This window comes from Heloderma suspectum, chromosome 1 (genome assembly GCF_057233095.1).
Source record: "Heloderma suspectum isolate Gila_16-S chromosome 1, 16-S_ref, whole genome shotgun sequence".
NCBI classification, from domain to species: Eukaryota; Metazoa; Chordata; class Lepidosauria; order Squamata; family Helodermatidae; genus Heloderma; species Heloderma suspectum.
In genome coordinates, this window is record NC_139458.1 from 121,761,400 (window position 1) to 121,788,946 (window position 27,547).

At 44.3% G+C, this 27,547-nt stretch overlaps 2 protein-coding genes across 2 annotated transcripts in view; one reads left to right on the forward strand and one right to left on the reverse strand.

Moving 5' to 3' along the window:
• TMEM86A (transmembrane protein 86A) overlaps nucleotides 1–27,547 on the forward strand; it is a 92,311-nt gene that overhangs the window by 61,083 nt on the left and 3,681 nt on the right. The gene's annotated exons all lie outside the window — the stretch shown is intronic.
• The window catches only part of IGSF22 (immunoglobulin superfamily member 22), a 48,998-nt gene that overhangs the window by 971 nt on the left and 20,480 nt on the right, over nucleotides 1–27,547 (reverse strand). The window contains exons 13-23 of the mRNA XM_084855269.1: nucleotides 26,616–26,740; nucleotides 24,824–24,965; nucleotides 22,334–22,630; nucleotides 19,713–20,015; nucleotides 18,593–18,766; nucleotides 16,708–16,836; nucleotides 14,268–14,564; nucleotides 12,066–12,154; nucleotides 6,400–6,592; nucleotides 4,517–4,816; nucleotides 2,290–2,616 (exon numbers count right to left, since the gene is read on the reverse strand). Of these exons, the coding sequence (XP_084711395.1) occupies nucleotides 2,290–2,616; nucleotides 4,517–4,816; nucleotides 6,400–6,592; nucleotides 12,066–12,154; nucleotides 14,268–14,564; nucleotides 16,708–16,836; nucleotides 18,593–18,766; nucleotides 19,713–20,015; nucleotides 22,334–22,630; nucleotides 24,824–24,965; nucleotides 26,616–26,740 (2,376 nt within the window). The remainder of the gene's footprint in view (nucleotides 1–2,289; nucleotides 2,617–4,516; nucleotides 4,817–6,399; nucleotides 6,593–12,065; nucleotides 12,155–14,267; nucleotides 14,565–16,707; nucleotides 16,837–18,592; nucleotides 18,767–19,712; nucleotides 20,016–22,333; nucleotides 22,631–24,823; nucleotides 24,966–26,615; nucleotides 26,741–27,547) is intronic.

Below are 27,547 nucleotides of genomic sequence, written 5' to 3' on the forward strand. Positions count from 1 at the left end.
GTGCTCAAATCAGTGCTCAAATATGCAGGGGTTTTAGAAGGGTGAGCCATGCATCCTTTGAAGTTGGATGTAGCATTTAAAACAGAGATGCCCATATCTCAGGATGTGCTCAAGATGACTGAAGTTATCACATGATCATCTGTCTATTTAAAGCTGGTATTATATAGCGACTCACCATTAGGTTGTTGGTTAATCTCTTAAGGCTGCAATCTGATATGCACACTTACGTGGGAGTAAGGCCCATTCCACTCAATGGAGCTGAGTAGAACGTAGAGGATTGCACTGTGAATTAGGTAGGCATCAATGGGTTTAAGAGTTCTGGCACAGTATATCACCATCCAAAAAGGTTATTTCAACACATCTGATACTCCTGTGTGTTTCAGAAATTTAATGGGTTGGAGGGAGGTGGCTTCACCCCCTGGATTATTTGAACTGAAGTCAGGATGCAGATTGAGAACTGAAGTGGGAGTGCCATTCCATTTTGCAGGCTGGTGTTCGCTTTTGTCCGCCAGTTGTGCTGAAGCAGTGGCCACAGACACATACATAACGCTGAATTATCCAGCCACACAGACTCCTATTCTCGGTGCTGTATCGCTGTCTTTCTAAGCCATGCCTGGAAACACCATTCTCAGCTTTCACTTAAAAAGGACAAGCACAAGGACAGGATAGGGGAGACGGGCGGAATGCAGTACAGCCAAGGTCAAAGAGGGCAGGAGGTAGCAATGAGCCTGGTGCCTCTTATTCCTGGGACTCCCTCTCAGAACACTTGTACTGTGCAACCTCTCCCTTCAAATCCCTTCTCAAACCCCGCCTGTTCTGTGAAGACTTTGACTTCATACCAGAGAGCCAGATGTGACGTCATTCATGTCTTTAGCCCTGGTGGACATGATTTCTTCTATTTTTCATAAGTAGCTAGCACAGGGAGGCCTGAGCCAGATTGGGACTATGGCATGGGGGAAAGAGTGAGGGAGGTTAACCTACAACACTCCCAATCCAAATCAGTCCCCTCCCCTTGCACTGGCTATTCACAATGGGAGAAAAGCTCCCTTTGGAGCCAACCCTGGAAATTGTAAGGGATTGCAGTTGCTCTGTTAAGAGACCCACAATCCCATCAAGGAAGCACAGTTCTTAAGTTTCCTATCTAATTCCTCAGACCAGATCTCTCTCATCATCCCCTGCTCAAAGTCTGCTTTTAGATAGAGGGTTCCTAGTGCTACCAATCAAAAGGCGTTTTGCAGCGATCCTGTCTTTCCCACCTTAATAGATTTTTCCCAGTAAGAGAAAAGATGGAAGAAGTGGTGGGAAAACATGAGAGGGTTACAAAGTGAAGATGACATCATCTATCTGGACTTCCTGTAAAATTTGGGGAACAAGTCAGGGCGATTGCGCAATAAAAGCATCTGGAAGCATCCTCTGACTCATTTACTCTACTCCTCACAAGCTCATTTTACAAGCCCTCAAGGTCTGATGCTGGCTGGGGACTCGTAGTCCAACAGATCAGGTGGGCACCAAGTTGAGGGAGGCTGCTGTTTTCCATCTGTAGTGCAATGGCTAGCACACTGCTGATGCTAAAGGCATTTTGGAGGGGAAAGCATTGGTAGAAGTGGTGGTTCCTTTATGGCAGGGGTGAGCAAGACACAACCTGTGGGTAGCATGCACCCCCCCACCCTTCTGTGCTGTCCCTACTGACCCCCTCCTCTGCCATCACATTTGCTGTAGTGCTGCCAAAGAACTTGGCACTTTACCACTGACATTTGGCGGCATGGTAGCTGTGGCAAAAAGGGCCTATTTGATTTAAAGCTAAATAGGCCCTTTTTGCTGCTGTCACACTGCTGAATTTTGGTGGCAAACCGCTGATATTTTTCTGCTCCTACTGCTATGCTGGTGAATTTTGGAAGCAAATTTGGTGGTGTGGCAGCAGGCGGGAGGAGTGTGGCACCTGGTGGATTGGGGGGGGCAGAATTGGCCCCCAGAAATTACCTACCGCTGCTTTATGGGATAGTTATAAAACTGTCCATATTTGATGGAAGTGTAGACAAATCCTAAGACAATGGATGGTGAATTTCTCAGTGTAATTGAAGCCATCTCTCCACAACAAAAAACAAGAAAAATATTCCATGTGTTTTTTAGGGCTACTACAAGAAAGTAGAAGCTTGGGTAGAATTAGGTCTTTGCATATAGATACGTGTCTTGTTTGACTTTTTCCTATTATTTCATGCCCAGTATGGTTACAGTTAATGAACTGGTACAATTAACTTCAACCCTCAACAAAGGAGGGACTGAACTTACCATACACTGTCAATGTGCAACTGCATTTTTCTTGCCCGAGCTCATTCTCAATTAATATGGAGTATTCTCCGCTGTCCTTGGCAGTGCAAGTGGGAATCATCAGAGTGCAGACGCCGCTGGTTGAATTGTACCAGAATTTAGAATTGGCTGTGATGTTGACATTGCCCTTGTACAGTGTAACCATAGGGCGGGGATTTCCCAGGAAAGCACAGCTCATGGTACAGTCATGGCCGCGGCACACTGCATGGTTCTTCAGTGGAGTAATGAAATGGGGTGCGTGGCGCCAGTCGTGTGCATGATATTCTTTTATCTTGGCATGGAAAAGTTCTGCTGACAAAACACGGTGATCAATACCAGCTCCAAAAGGTGTTAGCCCAGCCAGATACCCATATTTGGCTGTGTATACCTCAATTATATGCTGATACACACCTTGAGTGCTTGACATGCCCATGGTTTTTTTTCCATGACCATGTTCTTATTACTTTGATGCCATGCCTAAAAGGCTGTAGTGTTTTTTGATTGCCATAACTGCTCCATTCCTCCGGGGGGGGGGGATTTTCACGACAATGTAATGAGAAGGGCACTGGGGTATTACCCAGATTTTCATGGAGCCGGCTTTGGTCCATCAGGAACTCATGAAGCAAGATAAGCCGAGTGTACTGTACCTTTAAAATCCGGTTTTCATGGGTCACATAGTGCTTGAAAGGACCATACTTCCGGGTGGGGTGGGGGGAGTAGAACTGAATGTCATCAAGCTGGCAGGGCTTGCTCAGCCAAGGAGAGAGGCTTGTTTCCCCGCCCCTGTCCAGGCTCCCCCCTGCTACTACATTATTATGGATGGAGAGCAGCTAATTTTCCCCATGTGTGCAGATTTCCCTGAAGAAGCCAAAATCTGTGAGGTCACAGAATTCAGATTTTTAATTCAGTGACTAACTTTCTCCTAGATAGCGCTGCTAAACTTAAATGATACTGTGATAAGTGGAATTAGATTCGAGTTCTGCATTTCTCTTCCAATTTGCATTAATGTGACCATGTCATAGGGTATTTTAAAGAGGTCCTGTGCCTCATTTTTGTAGCTCAGACTGGATACAAAATGGAGGCACAATACACTTTGATTGGGTATTTGCTGTCTTGCAAGTGCTTGAGTTCTCATCATGCTGTTGCTGCTCTTTAAGCACGAAATATAGATGAGTTATTTGCTTTCTTATTATTGCATTTTTACTGCTGGGGATGGAGAGAAGTGTTTGTGGGATTTTCTACCTCATGTACCAAAACAACTTGGCTGGCTTTGGGTATTATGTACAGTGGTGTAGCGGTAAATGTTGAAGTGCAGGCACCCTTTGTGACAGTCCCCATGGCCATGTCCCCAAGGACAGTCCAAAAATGCAGCCAGCTGTGTTGATCCATATCAACAAACCAGTTCTAGGAGTTTTCATCTGTTAGATCTTTTGTAAAGCTAACGGGTCCAGTTTCAGAGGCAGTATGCCTATGTGCACTAGTTGCTGGGGAACATGGGCGGGAGTTAGGTGCTATTCTACAACATACAAAACAGTGTGGTCAGCCTGAATGCTTGACTGTGCATGTGTGGAATTCCATTCTATATTCTGAGCTGGAGAAGCCGTTCTTGGGGAAATGCCCCTCAATTCATAATACACCCAAGCATGACAAGCTGGACAAATTCTTATTCTGAGCCAGGTAGTTAAGAACTTCTGCAATACCTCTACTTTCAAGCATCTTAAAAGCTACTGCCCATCTCCAGCTGCAGAAAGCCCATGGCAAAATTGCAACCTCAACATAAACCTACTGATACCCTACAAAACATTGTTTTGCTACAAGTTCCCCCCCCCCACCTCTTCCACACCTTCACAGTTGTTTGGAGAAAAGGGTTGTCAGTGTGCTTTATCTTGGGCCATGCAGGAAGGAGGAACAGCATGGCTCTGAAAGATGGTATTGCCTGTTGTAGTTCCATATCCACCCTTGCGATTCCTTTTGAATTGCGTACAGTGTAGATTACTTGTTTTAACTGGAAGGCATCATAATAATACTTTAAATTAGGTATACCTAGACCCCCTTTATCTCAGGTTCTATATTTAATCAATCTGTTCTTTCTACTTCATTTATTTTTGTGGATAAAGCGCTCCCAGACATGTTGCCATTTTGCAAACCGTTGCTTAGGGAGTATAATCTGTTTTGCCACAGGCATGATCCTATAGACGTGCATGCTCACCTTTATCTTTGTTGATATGCCAGGAATCCTTTGAATCTAGAGGGTCACTGTCACCAATGTCATTGCGGGCAATGACTCGGAAGAAATATTTCCTGCCAGGAAGCAGGCCGGTGACGGTGTACTTGTTACTATACACTTTTTCTGCTGCTGTAAACCAAGTGGCTGTGCTGGTGTCACGTTTCAAGATTACATAATGGGCGCCTCCGTCCTCCTTCACGTCTGGAGAGTGATCCCACTTCAGTGTTACAGTATTTGGCACCTCCTCAAGCAGGTTCAGGTTGGTTGGTGGCCTTGGGAAATCTAAGGCAGAAATACTGAGCATGAGCCACCGTTTCATCTCTCTCTATTTGTGGTCATCCATCCTATATTTTGGGATCAGTCTCTCTCACTGGAAGGACAGACAGGCCCATCCCTCTTCAGTGGACACATGTGGGCTTTAGCTAAGCCATATGGGGTGGCAAATGTTCTGTTTATTTATTTCCCACAAGAAAGGCATCGTAGCCTATACTATATGATCTTGGGATCTACTTTCTACATCCGGATCTCTTATCAAAATGTTGGATCAACCAGTTCAATTAATTTTTAGACACTATAATTCATTCCTCATCCACATCTATGCCTGTGGCTCATTAACAGAAATGCTGTCCTCAGTATTTGCTACACAGTGTCATAACACACACAAGAGCACAGAGCAATAGTTAGAGAAGGGAAATACTTATTAAAGTGAACACCCAGTTCACCAATAAACTACTGGATTGCTTCCTTTTGTTAGCATGTAACAACAATTTGGTCAATAACGTTTAGGTTTCCTAGGACTTAAACATGGTGCTCCAGTGGAGTTGAAGGCATTGTCTCATTTCAGTTTTTCTTTCACAATGCCATTCCCCAAGTTACATTTAAGGAAGACAAGTGCACTCTCAGGGAAAAGCAATATCGACTGCAAAGTTTTGTTAGATTAAAAGACTGCCTTTGATTATTTATGTAGCAGATTTTTTTTTAAAAATGTAAGCACTTACAAATAATGTGGACAACTGGCACCAACTTATAAAAGGCATGCATCTCTCTCTCTGTCTCTCTCAAACACACACACACACACACACACACACAGAGAGAGAGAGAGAGAGGAGAGAATGCCTCTTCTAAGACGGTGTACCTGCTATTATGTATGTGTGCATCATCCAAAAACAAGACCACATTTTTCCCTTTCTATGATGATTTGATCAATTAATTGTTTATATCCCATTAATTAATCAACTAAGGCCTCAATCCAATGCATGTTGAATTCCCTTAAGTTGCACACTGTTTTATTGTTTTAGATTTTTTAATTGGTATTAGGCTGTTTAATAGTTTAATGTGCTTTTAGCTGTTTAAATTGTTTACTGTTTTATACAGTTTAAATTGATTTTATCTGTACACCACCCTGAGATCTTAATAGGTCAGGATACAAATGTTTTAAATAAACAAACAACTTTGACTTGTAGACTCCTGCAACTTCCAGCATTCCCCAGCCAGCCATGGTGAAATGGGATTATACCCTAAGTTTTCTTTAACTGGATGATAGCCCTTAATAGCAGAAGGAGCATTGGGGGTTGGTGACTCCAATTTTGGTGGGGCAATAAATTCATTCTGGGTTTCAGTCAGAACTGAACCTAGTTTGGGGATAGGATTCAGCACTTGGATAGCTACTTAGAGCTCTGGCTGGTTCTGACTGAAACCCAGAATGGATTTACAGCCCCACTGAAATCAGAGCCATCAGTCCCCATTGAGGAGGAGAATCCAAGGTTCTGTTTCAGAAAGGCAGCACATAAATTGCAGGACTGCCTCACAATCTCACATTTACCACAAGCTCATCCCATGCCAAGCCTTAAGACACACTCCTGTACCTGTCACTCGCACATGGATGTCGTAGTGGGCTTCTCCATAGTCATTGCTAAGCACAATACGGTAGAGTCCAGAATCAAAGCGTTTGGTACTGTGGATGAGGAACTGCGAGTGGTTCTTGCCTTTAGTGATACTCTCTCTCCCCTTTGTGGGAATGCCATCCTTTTGCCACACCACAGTTGGTGGAGGGGAGCCCTGTCAGAAACAAAACATGTCAAAACTAAGCAGAAGATGTTGCTTCTCCCCCTTGTCCTTCACCCAGTCCTTTAATCACACTCTTCCTTATTTTCTGTGTGGCATACTGGGAATTCTGCTCACTACGGCTGGTAGGGGAGAGGGAGCAGATGAAAAGAATGGGGAAGAAATGGGCAGGAGAAGCCACAACTGTGGCTTCTCCCACTTAGATGATCGTTTTAAAGTAGAGGTGGGGAATCTTTCTTTTGTTGACAGCAGCATTCCCTTGAGGGGTAATCTCTCAGGGACGGCTCCCCCCCCCCCCGTGGTGGATGGGGCAAAATCAGCAGTGGGTGGGGCTATCCCTTCTCTCTCTCTCTCTCTGTGTGTGTGTGTATATAAGAGAGACCCTCTTCTCTCTCTCTCTCTCTCTCTCTCTGTGTGTGTGTGTGTCTGACACCCTCTTCTCTCTCTTTCTTTCTTTTTCTGACACCCCTGTCTCTCCCCCACAGTCTTCCTTCCCACCCAACAGACTACTGGGGGATGGAACAGATTGCACTTGCCAGCAGTCAGAACTGATTGCCTGCAGAGGGCTTTTGAAATTAGGCTGAGATCCACAAGTTGCCCACCCTGTTTTATAAGGAAAGGGAGCTTCTCTGGGTTGTGGCCTGTCAACCCTAGAAACTGCAAGGAGGAGGACTTCTGAGACAGCTGCAATAAAACAGCCATGGAATGCAATGGAAGGGTCTTGCTTTTTTATTTTTTTGGCTAAGTTATTCCTTCCAGTCCTATGATTCTGTAAGCATCAGCAAAAACAGAATCACACACAGAAACACACACAAAATGAATCCTGGAAACCTCAGTTGTAAAAACCACCCAGGGTAAAACTTGAGACTCTTAATGAATCCCCATCAAGTAAACCACTAGGAACAGCACTGCTTGATCCCCCTCGCTAAAGCGCCATGGCTGGGATTTGAGCAGAGGAGAGGAGATTACAGGGTTCATAAAGCCCTGATTAGTCTGGCATCCCACTTGGCATTATTCTGCATTACGGTGATTACTTTAACAGAAAATTATACATGCCCAAAATCTTGCCTCTGTCCTGGTAATTATTTCCAGTCTGGTTAGGCTTCATGTGTGATCTCTCAAGGCCGTACTACACATTACATTAAATGTCTGACCATGTTTAAAGCGGCTGGGATTTATTTTTTGTTTTTAAACACCAGCCATGGTAGAGAGGTAATCGGGACCAAGACCACAGTGCATGGGCAGGTTTCTTTCTAACTCTTTCTCCCATGCTATAGTACTTATAAAAACCTTCCAACATCACCACTGCTCCATGACACCCATGGCAGTTTCCTTCCTGTGATGACCAGCAACGTGGAGGGGGATTTCCATCTGGACTGCAGCTTGGGGTGAAGCCGGGGTGGGCAACATTTTGGACCCTGAGGGCCACATGGAGTGATGGGTGGTGGGTCACTGATGTGCACACACACACTGATGCACACCACACCCACACCATCCTCCCCAGTGCACGCATACACTCTTTCCTCTCCACCCATCTCAGGGTTCAGGGAAGGGGAGGTTTAAATTTAAACCTCCCTTCCCTGCACATTGAGATTGCAACACCCTCCCCACATGCCGGCAGTCAGCTGGGCCAGGGTGAGGAGGCAGGTGATGTAAATCATGCTCCCAACAGGAGCCCAATTCTGCTAGGAAGCAGGGCGTGTGGGGATGGCTCCCCTCATGTACCTTGTTTCCCAGTGTTGCCCCTGATTGTGCTGAGAAACAGGGAGCATGATGAGACTCACCCTGCCTGCCTGCCCTCTTCCCTAGCATAATTGTGGTGGCAGTGGTGGTGTGTGTGTGTGTGTGTGTGTGTGTGAGAGAGAGAGAGAGAGAGAGATGAGGGAATTGGGGAGGCATCTGGGAGACAGGGCACCCATGGTTGGCTGCGCAGGCAGCCTCCAAGGGCCACAGGTGGCATGCAGGCTGTCTACCCCTCAAGTAAAGGGTTACATCTCTCTTCCTCACATGCTGTAATCTTTATTGCCGCCACCGCCCCCTGTTATTTTTTTAAAACAGACATGTTAAATGTAATCATGCCTTTACCATAATATGTAGCTGGGCCCATATGCCTGCACGCTCAGTACATAGCACTTCAACATACAACCTGTCCATGTAATGGTGAGGCCTTGCTCCCATGGCTAGAACTATACTACTGCTTTATAATGGTATTGAAGTGCATTGATAACTGTTGGGGGACATTACTTATTCAGTATATCACTATCGTAGTGTTATTTCCTGCTTTTTATTCCACATTATCCAAAATACTGCAACAAATGTCATTGTGTGTCCCACGAGGTATACTTGCGCAAGAGGGATATGGCGTTACCATGATGGGATGGTAATGATATGACACAAGGTGTAGATCTGTCCTATGAGTTGTCTTGGCTTCCCTTTCTAGCACAAACACCTTTTACACTACCTATGTATTAATGTTTACATGGCACTCTATGCTTCCATAGCTATTGATCTCAATAAAAATTAAGGCAGCTTCCAGACATCACTGGGGTTAACACTGATGATGAGCAAATAGGAAGCACAACAGGACATACCATATTTACCATGGCAACTTTATTGTACTCGCCACCAGCCTTGACAATTTTCAAGTATTCTTTCCATATAAAATGGCCACTCCAAAACATTACAAAAAAGTCTACTACACAGAATCTATATTTAAAATTCTATATAAAATTATTTTACCCTATATAATAAAGTCCTAGCTTAAGCAAAAATGGTTGGTTATCTATTATATCAAGGAGTTCCCTACACTAACTAACCTAGTCCTTTTCTTTAACCTGAAGTTTCCTTGCAAAGCTGTTCTATAAGAGCCACAAAAGGGTGAGAGTCTTCCAGTTAAAAAAAAACACAAAACCCTGATCAGAACAAGTTGCTAATTTAAAGAGAGAATAATAGAATCATAGAATAGTAGGGTTGGAAGGGGCCTACAAGGCCATTGAGTCCAACCCCCTGCTCAATGCAGGAATCCAAGTCAGAGCATCCCTGACAGATGGCTGTCCAGCCTCATCTTGAATTTCTTGAATTAGAGAATTTCTAATATTTTTTTCCCCTTGGCTGGTCATAGAAGGGACATTTCAATATATAATTAATTATCTTCTATGGCTAATGCAAATTACAGATACAGTGCCACTGGGAGACAGGACCCCATTTATTTCTACCATGGTACAGAAGTTGTAGTCTGCAGGCATAGTTCAAGAAAGACACAACATAAGGGAAGGAATGTCAAATCAACAAGATATCAGAGTCTTTGATGGCCCTCTGTTAAAAAAAGGCAATACCACTGAGAAACTTCAGATCTTTGCAACAATGTCATACCTTGCTGAGGAATTCATTCCAGTTATTGACGTTTAGGGCTACTGCAGATGATTTGGCGCAGCAGTAGCTTCTCATCATCATTTATTAATTAGTGCCATATAAAAACAAAAACCTACACCTGAAAAATAGAGCACCAGAACACAAGCGCACCAGAAACCTGAGCCAGATAATAAACCTTAAAATTAAGCAACCAGATTAAATGCCAAAAGCCCAATGAACAGGACAGGTTATGCCTAGCACCTAAGAGGTAATAAGGAAGGAACATTGATATTGTTATTTTTGATCAGGTGGCCAGGGAAAATCTGTACCATTTCATCAGGCTTTTTACATATTGACATTTGCCTAATTTAAATGTTTTGTTATCTGGCTTAGGTTTTGGTGCTTTTTTTTCTTCTATGGTATTTTGTATCCTGACTGCCGCCCTGGATTCAGTAATTTGTATTTTACATTATTTTTATGACATTTTATTCTTTGTTAAGATGCCTTGAGTGCTATTTGCAGAAAGGGGGCATATGAGTTCCTTAAATAAAAGGAATTTAAACTAAATTAATGTACATGATGCTTTACTGAGCAATGTACACAAAATACAGGTCCTTGTCCCAAGGATCTTACAGTATAAATGTGGACAGTGAGTGAGTGAATGGGTGTGAGGCCGGAGTATTAGACAGTGTGTTGGACTAGGAAGACCCAGGTTCAAAGCTACACTCAGCCACGAAGCTCACTTGGTGACCTTGGGCACATCAGCCTAACACTTCACAGGGTTATTGTGAGGATGGGGCGGGGAGCAGAACCATATATGCTGCCTTGAGCTTCTTGGAGGAAAGGTGCAATAAAAATCACAAGGGATTGGTGTGAGCAAATGCAGTTACGTGTTCTTAGGCTTAATTCCAGGTAGGAATAAGGACCTCTGTGGTTAGGAAGCTGGGCAGCTGCCTATACCAGGTCAAACTGTTTGTCCACCTAGCCTACAGGTGTTTACCAGTGGAGGCTGGTAGCTCTGATGTCAGTGGGGCAGTGAATCCGCTCTGGGTTTCAGTCAGAACCAGTCAAAACTCTCAAGGAGCTATCCAAGGTGCTGACTCCTATTTGGGGGATAGGGTTCAGCACCTTGGATAGCTCCTTTAGAGTTCTGCCTGGTTCTCACTGAAACCCAAAGCAAATCACCACCCCATTGACATTGGAGCCACCAGCCTCTACTGGCGTCTACTCTGACTGCAGCAGCTCTTGAATCTCAGGTAGAGAAGGATATTTCTCCATCAGCTGCTACTTGAGCCTTTCAACAGGAGATGCCAGGGATGAAATCTTATCTGGACCGCCAAGCCCCATCAATCTAGGCTTTTAGGAAGGCCCTGGAGACATACGATTTTACTCTGGCCTTCACCTGATTAGGTTTTATTGGTGTGGGTTATAGCTGCAGTTGTGTGTGGTAGGTTTTGTTTTATGCTGGTTTTTGTTGTTTTTCAAAATGTTTAATGTGGCTGCTCTTATTACCACATCGTTTTTTATTATGTGAGTTTACTGTTGTATGCTGCCTTGGGAGGGCTTCTTCCCTGAAAGGCGGCCAAGAAATAGTTGAAATAAATACAATACAATACAATACATAGCGGCAAATTGAATTGGGAATCACACACCCACAAAGGCATCACTGACCACATATTTTGTGGATATATTTATTTATTATTAATGTATATCCCACCTTTTTCTTTTTTGCAAGGTACCCAAGGTACACATGGTCCTTCCACTCACCATATTATCCTCACAACAACGCGTGAGGATAATATGTGTGAGGTAGGTTAGGCAGAGAGTCAGTGACTGGCCCAAAGTGACCTTCATGGCCAAGTGGGGACTAGAACCCAGATCCCCCGAGTCCCAGTCCAACACTGTAACCACTACACCACACTGGATATCACCCACACTGTGATGCAGAAGGCCTATCACACTCAATCCAGCTGCAATTCCAGCCTTCTATCTTAGTGAAAAGGATATTCGGGGTGTGTGTGGAAGAAGAAATACAAAGCCTTAATTGCAAAGCAAAATCATAAGGCCTAGTTTCCTTGTGGAAGGAGCTAGCTACAAAGAGCAAAGGATGACTTACATTAAAGGAGGCGTGAATGCAGAGGGCCGTCCCAGCACGAACAACCACATGACTCTTCAGCCTGGCACTCAGATCAAACTTTGGAGCAGCTACATGACACACCAGCGCCACAATGGAGAGGGAGGCAGAAATGAATAAGTAGAACAATTTGTCAGAAAGTCATCATTTGCAGTACTGCTTCCTACGGGGTCCCTTCAGCTCTGAAGGATATGATGTAGTTAAATTAATTCAGGAAGAGTCTTTGGACCCCATGTCCAACCGCAGACACAGTAGCCCTCTAAGAGCACAAGTGGCGAAGGGCCAGACTAGACACAGGAGACACAGAAAGAATTTCCCAGCATTTTTCCTCTCTTTATTTTAATGTAGCTGTCATGGCAGCCTCTGAATCTGATCAGTGCATATTTGACAGGGAGGAGAGCTTGACCCTTTCCTTGTGGGCCACTTTTTCCCAAACAAAATTTCCCCCTCCAGATGCTTTGCTACACAAAGGGGAAATGATATCTAGTTTGGGTATTTTTTTTTCTCCAGTGGGGAGAAAACAGCATGTGGTGGGGCAGGGGGGAGCACAGCAGAGCAGAATTAGGACAAATGGCCTGTGCGCAAAGGCCAATTTCCTGTCCCCTTCTCTCTTGCACCACCGTTCCAACCAAATTCAGAGCCCCACATAAGTTCATTACACTTTTTTAAAAACTGGAAGCCTGATTTGGTCCTATACAAGGCTGTTAATCAGCTGTTAATCATCTGTATCTACTTTCGTTTTCATCACAGAAGTGAGATCCGAGCACAACACAAGAAGTGTTTACTTTCCTGCTTTTCCTCTACATAACCTCTAAGTGGCACTATGCTATAGAGTAACAGCACAAGTACACAAGAGGAAATCGTGCTTTCTTTTGCTTTCACATTTCCTATTTTCCCTGCTTTAAACAAACTCACAGGAAGTGCTCATTAGACACAGAAGCAAAACTGGAGGGTCATGACATCACCTAAAGAACTTGTAAACAACTGTGAGTAGGGAATGACGAATGCATGATAAATGCCTGGAATAGAAAAGCCCTAAGTGTAGAGAAGGTGCTGCCTACTAGTTTGGCCTTTTTTTTTGTCTATCCCTCCATTCCTCTCTCCTTTCTGCAGAACTCAAACCAGTATATATGGGATTCCCAGGCAGTCTCCTATCCAGGCACTTAATAATACCTGCATAGTTTTGCCAAGATTGCTGCATCCTGTGCCTTCAGACCATGCTCTCAAGCCTCAGCACGAAGGCTTGCAACAAAACTACCAGAAGAGTTCTGGAAATCTGGAGGGTCTACCTGTGTCTAGATCTCATTTTGCCAGCCCCTTATATCAAAGGGAGGGTGCAAATATTGCAGTTGGAGATGGGAGACCTCATGTCTACTTAATCACAGAACCCACTAGGTGGTCTTGGGGCTAATGTACACAAAGATCCCTGCCCCAACATTATTTAATGCTTGTTTTACTTGCATGGCGCATAACACACTCCCCAAATATCCTCCAGTCCTGAGATCTCTGTCCAGTGCTATTGGGTTTGTTGGTGTTGGGGGGGGGGGGGAGTAAGGATTTACTCAGAAGTCAATCCCACTATGTTTAATGGGGGTTGTTGTTGTTGTTGTTCAGTCGTTCAGTCGTGTCCGACTCTTCGTGACCCCATGTACCATAGCACGCCAGGCCTTCCTGTCCTGCGCTCTCTCCCGGAGCGTGCTCAAGTTCATATTCATTGCATCCGTGATGCTAAGTTTGCAGACCAAGAGCATGGTTTATTGTAGTTTGCAATACATTCCCACACTCTCCCTTGCCAGTGTGCCATGTTCAGCTTGCAATTAATCGTAAAAAGTTTAAGGTGCCACATAGCTGTTTGCTGGTCTCAGGCACTCCATCCTCCCCATCTGGATTTGGGCCTGAAAGACCAAGGAAACTTGTGGGTGCATGGAGGGTAAGTTTTAAGCAAGCACAATTTGGGACATTGCACCGTTCTTTCCTGAAAGCAAGCAAGAAGTTAACTAGCTTGCCTTCTATAAAATTTAAATTATAGTAATTATTTCTAATTATGCACATATATTTGCATATGTAAATTAGTATAAGTAAATTTGTACAATATTTTGTCTTATGGGCCTGAGCTTGGGCTCTTTTCCGTACCTAGCACCGCCCCTGGCCTAGGCTATGCACACTGAACCATTTCCATGTTACCTGGAGGGGGCATGGCCAGAACTCCTCCCTTTAACTCAATTGGTTCTCCCACTCCAGCTTCGTTCACTGCCCGGATCCGGAAGAAATATTTCTGCCTCTCCTGCAGTCCCCCCACTGTGTAGCTGGTACCAGAGATTGGAATCTTGGTGCACTTGGACCATTCCTTGGTGTCCTCAGCCCGCATCTCCAGTATGTAACCTGATGGCGGATCGCCTTCATCTGGTTGCTGCCATGCCAAGGAAATACTGGAGTTGGAAGAATCGGCCACATGCAAACCCTTCACCAGTCCAGGAGGCTCTGGAATAGTAGCGACACATCAGCCAGAACTGCACAGGTGCATGCAATTGTAACAACATTTGCTCTGAATTGGTGTGACATTCAGGCCTCCGCTTTCAAGTGTGGGTGCATGAAAGAGTGACACCATCTGAAAAACATCTCACACTGGAAGAACATTTGGTGGACTTGCAGCTGATTCCATGCATCTTTACATGGAAATTATTCCTATGATGTTCACTGGGACGTACCCTGGATAGCAACCTCTGGCCTGGTTCACACATGCACATTCCTTACTTGATTGCCTTACATCTCCCCAAACACAAGTGATGCCTTGTGGCTTTGCAAGCTAAGACACTAGAAAGACACCACAGAAAATGAACAAAGACATAAAGTGAGCAGCACGGGGATGGCTAACGCCTGCATTCTTAGGTGGCACTCTTTCAGAAGCATATTTTGCCACACAAATTGACCCCCTTGCAAGCGGTCAGGTTCCATAATAAAGTTGGCACTCTGGAGCCTGAGTCAAATAAGACTTTCTCAGAAGAGGAAGAGGAAGGGGACCCCCCCCCATAGCAGCTAGTACATGCTGGGGCCAGGAGGAATTGGCACTCCAGAGCAGGGGCTTTGGGATGGCCACTATGAAGGAGACAGTGCCCTTGGACAGTGTCGATAGATCCAGAGACACAGATATGTACTCCTAGCTCTATGCCTTCACTATGTACATGCCCTAGGCCCAAGAACAAAGATGACAGCGGAGCAGGACAAAAGCCAGCATTAGGAAGTGGAGTGCTTATTTGGCAGTGTAAGGTCTCCTTTTACCAAGCTCTGCTCCTGAGGATGGGACTCTGACTTAAGTGCTTTCAGGTAGGCCTCTGTAAGAACCCTTAGCTGCTGTCTGGTTGGTGCGGATTTCACACTTCAGCCCAGCTCCTCGCCTAAGCCTCCTTGTTGATAATTCACTACCACAATCCAATCCTAGATTCTTTTGGCCTAATGGTGGCTTTCCTTCATCCAGATCAAGTCTCCAGGCCTTCCAGCTCCTACACTGACAGGAATGGGACAGCACCGAGAAAGTAAAAGTGCTCAGGCACACCCAAGGGCAACACACACACACACACACACACACACCCCACCACAACAGACATTGGAGACATTGGCATGTGGAATATCTCTGCTTTGGGGGGGCAGGGTATGACTTGAAAGTGTGCTTTTCTTCCTTAGAAGTGAAAGTGTGGCCAAACATTGATTAAAACTGGGTAAGTCTGGGTTTACTGGGTTATTTTGACAGAGGCCAGGTAAAAATATTTTGGACAATGGGTAGCATCCAATACTACCACTGCACCTCTGCTGGTTCTGTTGTGCTCATGCAAGCACAACAAGAGCCAGCGCTTCCTAAAGGAACCCAAAAAATGAGTGGAAAAGCTCATTTCCTAAACAGGACAGGTCAGCGGAGTTCCCATCTGCGAGCTCCACTGACCTGCGCTGTGCTGGAAATGAGCGTTTCCACTAGTTTCTGATTGCTTCAGGAACTGCTAGGTTCCCATTACATTTGTGGTAGGTGAGGGGAGACATGACAGAGTTGTGCAAAATTATGCATGGTGTAGAGAGAGTGGATAGGGAGACATTTTTCTCCCTCTCTCATAATACTAGAACCCGGGGTTATCCCATGAAGCTGATTGGTGGGAGATTCAGGACAGATAAAAGGAAGTACTTCTTCACACAGGACATAGTTAAGCTATGGAATTCGCTAACACAAGATGTAGTGATAGCCACCCATTTGGGTGGCTTTAAAATTCCTGGATGGCTATTAGTCCAGATGGCTATATGCTACCTCCAGTATCAGAGGCAGTATGCCTATGTACAGCAGTTGCTGGGGAACATGGGCAGGAAGGTGCTGTTCCACTCATGTCCTTCTTGTGGGTTCCTGGTCAACAGCTGGTTGGCCACTGTGTGAACAGAATGCTGGACTAGATGGACCCTTGGTTTGATCCAGCTTGACTCTTCTTATGTTCTTATGTTATGTAAACAACTTGTAGGAAGGAACAGGTGCAGATGTCATCTAGGCAAGATAGCTGTCTATCCCATTGTTCTGCATACACAATGAGCCTTGTGTTTTAAAATATATGTATTGAGCACTAGGAACAGATAAAGATTAGAGACATACTGATGGGGTCTCTTGCCACAACTGAGCTTGAAGCACTGCTGGGATGTCCAGGTCCTGCTCGATTCACAGCCATGACACGGAACTCATATTCTGTATCTTCCAATAAGCCATCCACTTTGCATTTAGTATCTAAACATGAAAAGAAGGTTTAAAAAAAGAACACAAGTTCCTATATTACTAGGAAAAGATGTTTCCTGAACAGAAAAATGTTCAAGATTTATGATTCTGCCTTTCTTCATTTTCTAAGCAAATTTGATATGGTTGCTTTGCAGGAAAAGTGGATGCTTACAGCAGTGGTAGTTAATGGGTATTTATTATATGTGCTACCAGCTGTAACTCCCATGAAGAGTGGAAAACCAATAGGAGGCTCAGCCTTTTTGATAGGCACAGCATTAAGAATTACAACAACTCTTTTAGAACAGGGGTGGGCAACTTCTGGCCTTCCAGATGTTTTGGCCTACAACTCCCATCTGCCCTAAACAGCAGAACCCCTGTTTTAAACGCTCTTAGTACTGCTGTTATGGATCTTCTAGTTAAAAAGGGAAGCACAATCACTGGTACTGATTAATACGTATATACCACCCGGGAATTCTCCATCATATGATCCCTTGCTTTTGGAATCATTTCATATCATTTCATTTGGAGGATTATTTATTGGTTTTTTCTGCCACCTTGTGGCCACAAACATAGCTTCACACTGACAGAGAGCTGTCTGCCCTATTTTCAAACTTCAGTGCACTGCCACACCATTAAAATGATTTGCAAGCTGACATGGAGGAAATCTAATGACAGTGAAAGCAGTAAACACAGAGCAATAGTGTACAAGTAGTCATATTCAAGAACAATCAGGGGAAAATGCAGTTACACAACCCACCATCTTGCATTATATTTTTTATTAATGTTTTGTTTTGTTTTTTGTTTTATTTTGTTTTGATATTTTATTCTTCTTATTATTTTATCATTGTTTTATTGTGTTTTGTGGTTTTAGTTTTGTATGCTGCCTTGGCAGGGCTTGTCCTAAAAGGCAACCTGTAAATCATTTAAATGAATGAATAGATATTAATTTATTCATTTGTTCATTTATACCACCATTCAGCTCCAAAGAGCCCCCAAAGCAGCTTACTAAGCATAAGAATACAACTAGCAAACAAACAGCACCCTCCCCATTTCTTCAGTGACATTCCAAATGTCTTTAAGGGCACAATCCTATGCATGTCTACAGAGAGAAAATGCCTACAACTCCCAGCATTCCCCAGCCAGCTATGTTGGGAATTGTAGGCCTTTTCTCTCTCTAGACATGCATAGGATTGTGCCTCAAGTAGGTATTTGTGTGCATCTCTAGCCTAGACATGTTCTGGGTTCTCAAACAGGTAACAGAAGTGGAAAATGGCAAAGACCACTTTTATGGTAAGTGAGATTTCTGCAACAGAACAGGTAGCAACATCAGAGTGAGAGGGTTTCCAAAACCAATTGCCTCATCAGTTACCACTGAAAACTTGGGACAAAGTGGTTTGCTCCGAGTTGTGTGCACAAAGAGGAGGTATGATTGCCCAATGTAACTTTTTTTAGGGTACAATCCTATGCATGTTTAGACAGAAAAAAGTTCTATTTGCATCACAACATGCATAGGATTACATCCTTAATTAGTTATGGCAGTGTCTATAGACAGGTGCTTCAAGTTTGATCAGAACTTTACAGATGGGTATTCTGAACCCACAGTTATAGTCAACTAGATGGATCGTGCTCTGATCCAGCAGTTGTTATGCTCCTGTGTTGGGGGGGGGGGGGCTCAATTTTTTCAACCCCAAAACATACCTTCTCAACAATTGTCATTGTGTTCGTATGTAATGTAGTGGGTGGGTGGAAGGAGGAATACATTACTGACCTTGAATTAGTTCTTTGGACACTGGGACCCAAAGGTTGCTGCCTTTCTTCCTTCTTTCTACAATGTATCCCATTACTGGAGCACCACCATCTTTAGCTGGAGGATTCCAGGTAATGGTAACAGCTTCTTTGGTAACATCAGTAACTTGAGGTTGAGAGGCCTGTCCTGGAGGATCTGAAAAGAGTTTTAGCACAAGTGAATCAGAACAAGAGTGGAAGTAGAAACATCTCACATTTCCTATTTCTTTGCTTCTCCAGGACATCCAAAGTGGAATGTTTGCATCTTTCTTATAGTGAGATATGCAAGCTACAGATGTGAGACAACTTACATATGCCACCTGGAGTTGGGGAGGGGAAGAGAAGTGAAAGTTCCACTTCAGATATTATAAAGAAACATGGGAACAAGAAGTGTGAGTCACTAGCACTTCCTGTTTCTCCAGTATCCCTAAAGCCACTCTTAGTGATGCCTGGTACTTGGAATTTCAGCTTTCTCTGAAGCACAAAACTAATATTGGGTAGAAGAAGAAGAAAAGAGAATGTAAAAATGGAATCAAATGAAAAGTAATTGCTGACCACAAAGTAGTTGGGGAAAGACCATTTTTAATTTGCATGTTGTGATTATAAACTTACATGTACCTGTGTCTGTTTAGTGACCTAAGCATTCTAGGATTGTTATGGTGTTCTATATCATAGGAGTTCTAGAAATCTAAGCAGACTGTAATCCCAGGGGTGGGGGGGATCCCCAACCCAATAATCCCCAGCATATTTGCCTGTAATATATAGATCAGATGTAGTGATCAAAATAGATCAAGGGGCACCATAATTAAAGTTAAATTAGCTCAGCTAGGCCAGACAAATGAGTTTGGTAAGATGCTACAAACCAAAATGATTAGCTTCCCTCAGGTCATCAGATCCCAGATAAGTATTCTGTCTTGAGAAGTACGGTGATCACTTGAATCTGACCTTCAAACCAAAGTCTGTGCACTAACTCTCCATAAGAGAATGTTTAAGTCATTCTCAGGTGCTATCCCATTTAAAGACGAGGCCAACCTAAAAATATACCGATTAATGGCAAATGTCACGATTCAGTTCTTAAAAATGCAACCACTTGGAAATCTTACCAATAGGCTCCCCAGCGAAGATTTCCTCCGTCTCTAGCGGCTCACTGGCACCCTCGGAGTTCACGGCCAGGATCCGGAACTGGTAGGCTTTCCCTTCTTCTACCTTATCTGTGGCAAATGTGGTCTCTTTGCTGTCGATTTCCCCAACTTTGATCCAGGATTTTTTCCCAACCATCTTCCGCTCAATAATAAAGTGGGTCACCTGCTTGCCTCCATTGTCTTTGGGTGCTTTCCATTTCATTTTGACACACTTCCCTGACTTCTCCAGGAACTCCACTTTTCCTTGGGGTGGTTTGGGTTTGTCTGGAGCACAGGGAGATAATAGTGTCATATTTGGCTAGAGCCCATTTCTTATGTGTTTTGTACACTGCAGTGGTGTGAACAAACTATATGTGTATGGACTCTAAGCATAATCAGGAACCCTGAAAAAAGCAGGGCCTGCATCTCATGGACAAGCCTATGTGGGTACAATTTGAACAAACTAGGAACATAGGAAGCAGACCATTGGTCCATCCAGCCCAGTATTGTCAACACGAATGGACAGCAGCTCTCCAGGGTTTCAGGCAGGGTTTTTTTCCTGTCCTACCTGGAGATGCTGAAGATTAAACCTGGGACATTCGACATGCAAAGCAACTACCACTGAGCTACAGCCAACTGTGCATGCATACACGCAGTCTGTTTATCTTATTTATTTTATTTGTTACATTCATATCCTGCCTTTCCTCCAAGCAACCCAAGGCAGCTTACATAATCCTCCTCTTCATTTTATGCTCACAACAACCCTGCAAAATGCTCCCCCCTTCCGTAGTTGTGGAAAGACATTTCTGTCTGTTTCAACTGAAGTTATTGGGCACTTGGAGATGCTTTAAGACTGTAACCTGATTTACATATAATGACAATCCCGTGTATGGATTGAGCACAGTTTGTTGAATCCTGGGTTGTTGTTTTGTGAGATCCCAGAACTGTGGGTTAACTATGAGTTGTTAACCATGAACAATCCAGGAAGAGGTTTGTTGTTGGGCAGTAAACTCTGGCTTGTTTTACCTGTTTCACCAAGCTAGAGGCAGCAGGCAAGAGTGCCCCCCCCCCGACCCCCAGCCACTCTACATGCCAGTACTAGAAAACAGCAAATGGATTTGGGATACAGGGAGGGAGTGGGCAAAGGAGAAGGGAATAAAAAAACCAAAGAATTGAAAAAACAACTTGTATTTTGTGTGATTGTCTGGCAGACAAATCATGGGTAAACTCTGGGTAAGGCAATAACCCATACCCTGGGTTCTAGTTACATGTGAACCAGGTCAGTGTCTGTATCCATACCACATGATTTCCCCATAATCTGCTGCTAATAGGTGTATCCCATGTTTTGTCATTGACTATGTTCCTAGTTTTCTTCCACAATGCCATTTACCTCATTCACTGCCAGCTCCAAGTTTTGGAAGGCCCTTGGGCAAGACACCCTCAATGGGCCCCCTCCCCAGTGAGTCTACCTTCTCACCGGCATTGTCGCCAGCTGCTATTCCTTCTCATTCTCTTTCTCATAATTGCTCCCACTCACTTGCTTGGCAGGCAGAGAGCCAGTGAGCAAGGAGGCAGCGCCATTGGTCCTCCTTCTCACCACTACCACTGTCTCAAGACTTACTTCCAAGTAGAGGTGCACAGGATTGGGCTGTGACAGGTGACTTTCCTTTAGCATAATGAGCATCGGTATCACACATTGGGTTGGATCTAGACTTAGTCATGTTTCAAGTAGATCCACTGAAATCAATAGGATGTAACAATAGTTATGAGACACTGAAATCCCATCATTTCAGTGGGTGTATAAGCATGACTATATGCCTGGATCACCCCATTTTCACTAAATTTAAGGCACACAGAATCTGCACTCCTAAACACACTTACTTGAGAGCAAGCCCCATTGGACACAGTGGGACTTCCTCCGGAGTAAACATGCTTAGGATTGCACTGTGAAGCACCTTAGGGTGTAATCCTATGCATGTTTAGACAGAGAAAAGGCCTACAACTCCCAGCATAGCTGGCTGGTGAATCCTGGGAGTTGTAGGACCTTTTTCTGTCTAAACATGCATAGGATTTTGCCTTTAGGCTACAAGTTTTAGATGGCCTGAAACTGGTTTGGTACAGTAAAACAGGCACATTTACAGACTTCTAGATTAGCTTTAGATTAGATGTATGGAGTAACAGAAAAGGACTATCATAACAAAGAAATAATTCTTATGAGAGCAGGTGCAGAAATTCCATTTACCTGACCAACCTAAAGAGGAAGCTTTCTCTGAAGTGAAATTTATTTTCCCCACAAGATGTTTTCCAGTATAGTATTTCTCTTTCTGATTTCTTCAGAAAGCTCAAAGTAGATCATCCTTCCCCAGCCTGGTGCCATGCTGGCTGGGAATTATGATACTTGCATCTGGAGGGCACCATGTTGGGAAAGGCTGCAGTAGATTCTAATACAGTGACACACTTAGGGCACAATCCTATGCATGTTTAGACAGAAAAAAGTCTTACAACTCCCAGCATAGCTGGCTGGGGAATACTGGGAGTTGTAGGCCTTTTCTCTGTCTAAACATGGATAGGATTGCACCCTTAAGGAATTAACTAGGACTTACCAATAACGTTGAGGAACAAATGAGCAATGGCTGTTCCGCAATCGCTTTTAAGCTTCAGCATGACATTTCCACTGTCTTCCCTGACACAGTTCTTTATTGTGAGCATTGCTTGGTCACTGGTCCTTTCCATCACTACCTGCTCTTCTTCAGTCACCTCGATGCCATCCTTGAACCAGGTGACTTTGGGCAGGGGCTTGGCCCTGAATGGGACCTTGATGTAGGCTGTCTGCCCAGCTTTCACGGTCACTGGGTGGGCAGCTAAAGCTTCCAGCACAGATGGATCAATAAAAGGGGGATCTGGGGGCGGAAGGGAATGGAAAAAAATATGTCTGAAAACTGCAGTCACAAATTCATACTGGAGTGTTCACAGATTTGTATGCCTCATTGTCTGGTCTTCACCAACGATAGTTTGAGCCCCTTCAGTCATCTATTCCATTAGCAGTAGAATTCCAATGTTAAGATATTCTTGGAAGAGATTTAGGGTGCAATCCTATGGGGATAGGTGGCTGCCTCCGAACTTGGAGGCGACCGCCTATCCAATGCAGGGCAGGAGAAGCACAGAGGGGATTGTTTCCTCCGTGCTTCTCCTGCCCTGCATTTGCGGCTAGACAGCCGGTTTCAGCTGTCTAGCTGCGGGAAGGCGGAGCTGGGGAGGAGGCTGCCAGACAACACATAGGATGTGCCGTACTGGCTTTCCACCTTCCCCACCCTGGAACGCCCCCCGGAATGCCCTGTTATGGCTGCTCCGCACTCCTCTTCAGAGCACGGAGCATAGGGCTGTTCCATGCTTCCTGAGAGGAAGCGTGGAAGGGTGGGAAGGTCAGTTCTCCAGGAACCGACCTCGGAGCGCGGGCTCCAAAGTCAGTTGCCAGAAAACCAGATATCCTATGGCTGTCTAGCCTTTGACTAGCGGCCATAGGATTGCTCCCGCCGAGTATATGCAAAGGCATGGTATGGGCAATTTCTGCTCCTTTTGTACGCTTTCACTCTGGAACATGACTAAATCACGAGGTATGAGGCATGGAAGCAGCTGGCAATACTTTGCTCACCCCCAGTTATTTTATCCAGGACTGTGCAAATATTGCATTCAAACAGAACAAGCATACAAATTGCCACTGGGCATAGAACTCAGCATTTCAGTTTCTGTGTTCTGTTTTCTAAAACAGATTCTAGCCCTAAAGATGCAAAGATAGCAATGTCTGGTAAAATCTGAGAAGTCAGAGAAGAATGTGAGCAGGATTTCCAGTGGCCACAGAACGGTGCTTTGTTGTCCTGCATACCATGTTGCCCCTCCCTATAGCAAATAGAAGCAGAGAAAACAAACATATGCAGCTTCATATAATTTGCATAATTTGTTTCAGTTGCTGGATCCAGCTCTGAATTCAGATTACCTTGGCTCAGGATTTTGTTTTTTTATTTTTAAGTGTAGATTATATGCAACTGTGGTTTCACCCCTCAAGAAGTGGCTAACATGGGGGACAAGGGCATGCGTGCCACAAAAGAGATGAAATAAATGATCCCTGCTGGATTATATCATCTTGGGTTGATAGCTGGGGCTGAATTTAAGTTAGGACTCCTTGCCAGAGGCATATCGCTCCTTGCCTAAGCAATGTATTATGTGACCAGTACTATGTGTCTCTCATACTGAAAAAAAAGTTTATATGTCTGTGCTCAGACAATTCAAATTCTACAGTAAAAAAAATTGCGCCTGCTGGGACCTGTATAAATTATACAAATTGGAGAAATTTGAATTATTCTTCTTGTTTTGCACAATTTATTTCGCAACATTTGCTATTTTGCCTAATTCATTCTGATCTTGCTAGTTATGTGAGGGGCAATGAACTGATGCCCCATCCCCAACTACTGAAAACCTTTTATGCAGCCTCCCTTCTGGCTTCTTTTGATACAGCAGGCATTGACCAGGTTTGTACAACTGGCAGCTGGTGGCGTGGCTTCAATAAGCCATGGTAGCTTAGGGTGTGTGCCAGCTGCCACTGTGAGTATTCAGGCCACAGTAGGCAGTCACAGTGGCTTATCATGTCATGTGGTAATAAGCCACCCTGCCTGGGCTTGCACGACTCAAAGCGTCTCGTGGACTGCCCACTGCGGCTTGAATATTCACATTGGTGGCTGGCACACTCCTCAAGCCCCCATAGCTCATTTAAGCCATACTGCCAGCCACCAATCATGCAAACCAGCCCATTGCCTGCATACTCTCCAACTTATATTTGCAATCATAAGGCCTAGAAATCTGTTCTTTTACAAATTAAAGCTGACATTCTCAGGAAGCTGAATTCTGTGTCAAATATGACATTCTATGTTTTTCTGCACTCCTGAAGAATTGTGGCAAATACACAGCCCTGGCCATGGCATCAGATGGATGTCTGGCACGCCCCATATGAAATCCCATATTTTAAAATGAAATCCTGGACAGGAAGTGGAGAAGGACACAGTCAAGGTGAATTCGGCAGGGGGAAAACAGCGCTGTACCTGCAATGCTGACAGTGGCCTCACTCTCAGCCCCTTTTGCTCTAAAAGTGTACTTCCCTTCAGATTCCTCCCCCATTTTGTCGATGATCAGTTTGTGGACAGCTCCTTGCTTGACAATCTGGATTCCTCTCATATCAGTAATCTAAAGGAAAGATGAAAAAGAAATATGTTTCAAAAAGTTCTAATAGTAAACAGATGTCTCCATGTTACAATATTAGACAAGGAGTCAAGTCTCTAGGTGGTTGAACCTCAGCTTCTAAAGGGGGTTGTGATGCTTGGGGAAAGGTATCAGCTCACACATAAGAGATGACGTGTGTGCGTGCGTTCATGTGTGTGTACATATGTACACACACACGTGCATACATATAGGCTTGCTATGCAGGGGTGGCTCTTCTACTGTTTTTATCTTGTTCTTTTTTCTAAAAGGATAAGTTTGTACTCCAGCATGGGAGCAAGAGAACACACCAAATAACTAAATTAGATTAAACAAATAACTACATAGAATAAAGTAAGATGTAACTACAGGAAAAGATTTATAGAACGGTAGGACATTGCTAGGGAGGGAAGAGGTGGCATTGCTAGTGTTCACCACTTTAAAAAGAAAGTTAAGCAAGTATTGGAATGGTGTAGCAGGAGAGCACAAGGCCTCAAATGCATATTTTTTAAAAAAATATCTTCAAAAGTCACACAGTGATGTCGCCTATGGGGGCAGGGGAGTGAGTTGTGACATTGCTTACATCATAGGCCTTGATATTTGTGCAGCCACATCTGACTCAGAGGACAACTGCACGTTTGTAGGTAGTCATGCAGTCACTTCATTTAGTCCAGGGGTATGGAACCTCTTTTGGCCCAAGGGGCGAATTTAATTCCAGAGGAGCTCTTGGGGGCCACTTTCCAGTGGTGGATGTGTTTGGGGCAAAAGAACAAAAATGCCAGCCTATTGTAGTTTGAAGTTCTTACTGTCAGTAACTAAGGCTTAGGAGAGGCATTTCAGCCTTTTAGAATGGGGGTGGTGGTGCCAAAGCCAGAAAACCACTACTAATGATTGGCATTAGGGGAAAGGGAAGGGGGCCAGGGGAAGGGGGCATGGTCTTCTGGGAAACCCCTGCGGGCCAGATTGGAACTCCCGGTGAGCCGGACTTGGCTTGCTGGTCCGAGGTACAACACCCCTACTTTAGTCAGTTTACCTACAAAATGTACCATATCTACTGTCTGTTGGGAAACTGTCATCTCTCTGTCACAGAACATTAGAAAGGAAGATGGCTGGACTACACCTAACGAAGTGGCCACCACTGCAAAGGACAAGCTTTAGTCTGTTCACTGTCCATGGTGAAAATACTTAATTGACTGCATGCCACTCTATCTTCACTGTATTCCCAGTTTCCTGTGAGCAGCCAGTTAACAAGATGAGAAAATGGCTGCTAATTCTTCTTCTGCATATTGAGATTGCTTCCAGACAAGGCTTTTATTGTGCAATCGCACTGCCTCGTTCACAGAATTTTTCAGGGGGTCCAGACAATGTTGCTGCCAATGCGTAGCCCTCCTGTGCTTTTCCATCACTTCTTCTGTCTTCTTTCTTACCAGGAAAAATACGTTAAGGAAGAAAAGACAGAATAGCTGCCAAATGCATTTTAATGGTGAACAATAGGAGACCTCTCTCTGGAAGCACCCTGGCTCTGTGAAAGATAGCGTCCATTAACTGAAGGTTTTTATATGGATGGATGGATGGATGGATGGATGGATGTGTGTGTGTACACGTGCACATTCCACTATTTACACCATAAAGACATACCACTTTACCATCCTTCAGCCAAACACCTTCTACCCTCTCATCATTCAGGACAACGCAGAGCTCTGCTGGATCCCCTGTTGCAGCTTGGACATCTGATAAGCCGCTCTTGACTGTAGCAAATCTCTCTGTGGGATATGGGAGGGGAGGGAAATGAAGATGTTAGTGGGAGGTGGCCCTTACTTTAGTTTGAAGGAATCCCAGCTGCCATTAAGAAAATTGGTGGGAGGGGTAGGGCACCTCACTTGGATGTCAAAAGGTTTCTGGGGGTGCACTGGTGCCTGTGGACACTGCACTGCCTACCTCAGTGTAGTTAGCATTATTGGACTAGGACTGGCGAGACCCAGGTTCAAATTTCCACTCAGCCGTAAAGTTCATTGAGTAAATTGGGACAAAGTAGCTTTCAGCCTAACCTATCTCACATGTATACCTCCCTGCCTACTCACCTATGGGGAGTAAGAATTGACTGTAGGCAACTAGGGAGGGAAAGTTTTGCAGACTGGAAGAAAGCATATCCTTTTTTGCTTTTAGACTGCTGATGTGCCACAAGTGGCTCCTATTGCTCTGTGCGGGTAGGTGGACCCGTACCTACTGTGGACATTTGCAAGGCTGCATGAACATTGTTCTTGGGCCTACCACCCTAACCTGCATTGTATCTATCCTAAGAAAGCAGAAGACCAAATGTCAAGGCTTGTGTGGGAAAAGAGAACACCATATTAAACTTGTTCAGTTGATGTATATCTTTGCCCTTCGCAATTCATAGATAATTTTTAATTCAGCTCCAGAAATAATATGAGATATAGCTTTGCACTCCTTGATCACAGGGAAGCCATTAGTGGCTTTTAATCTCAAGCCATAGGATGCCATACCCTCCTCCTCCCAACCACACTCACCCACTAGTAAGAAACAGAAACCTTCTGCCAATGCCATCAAAG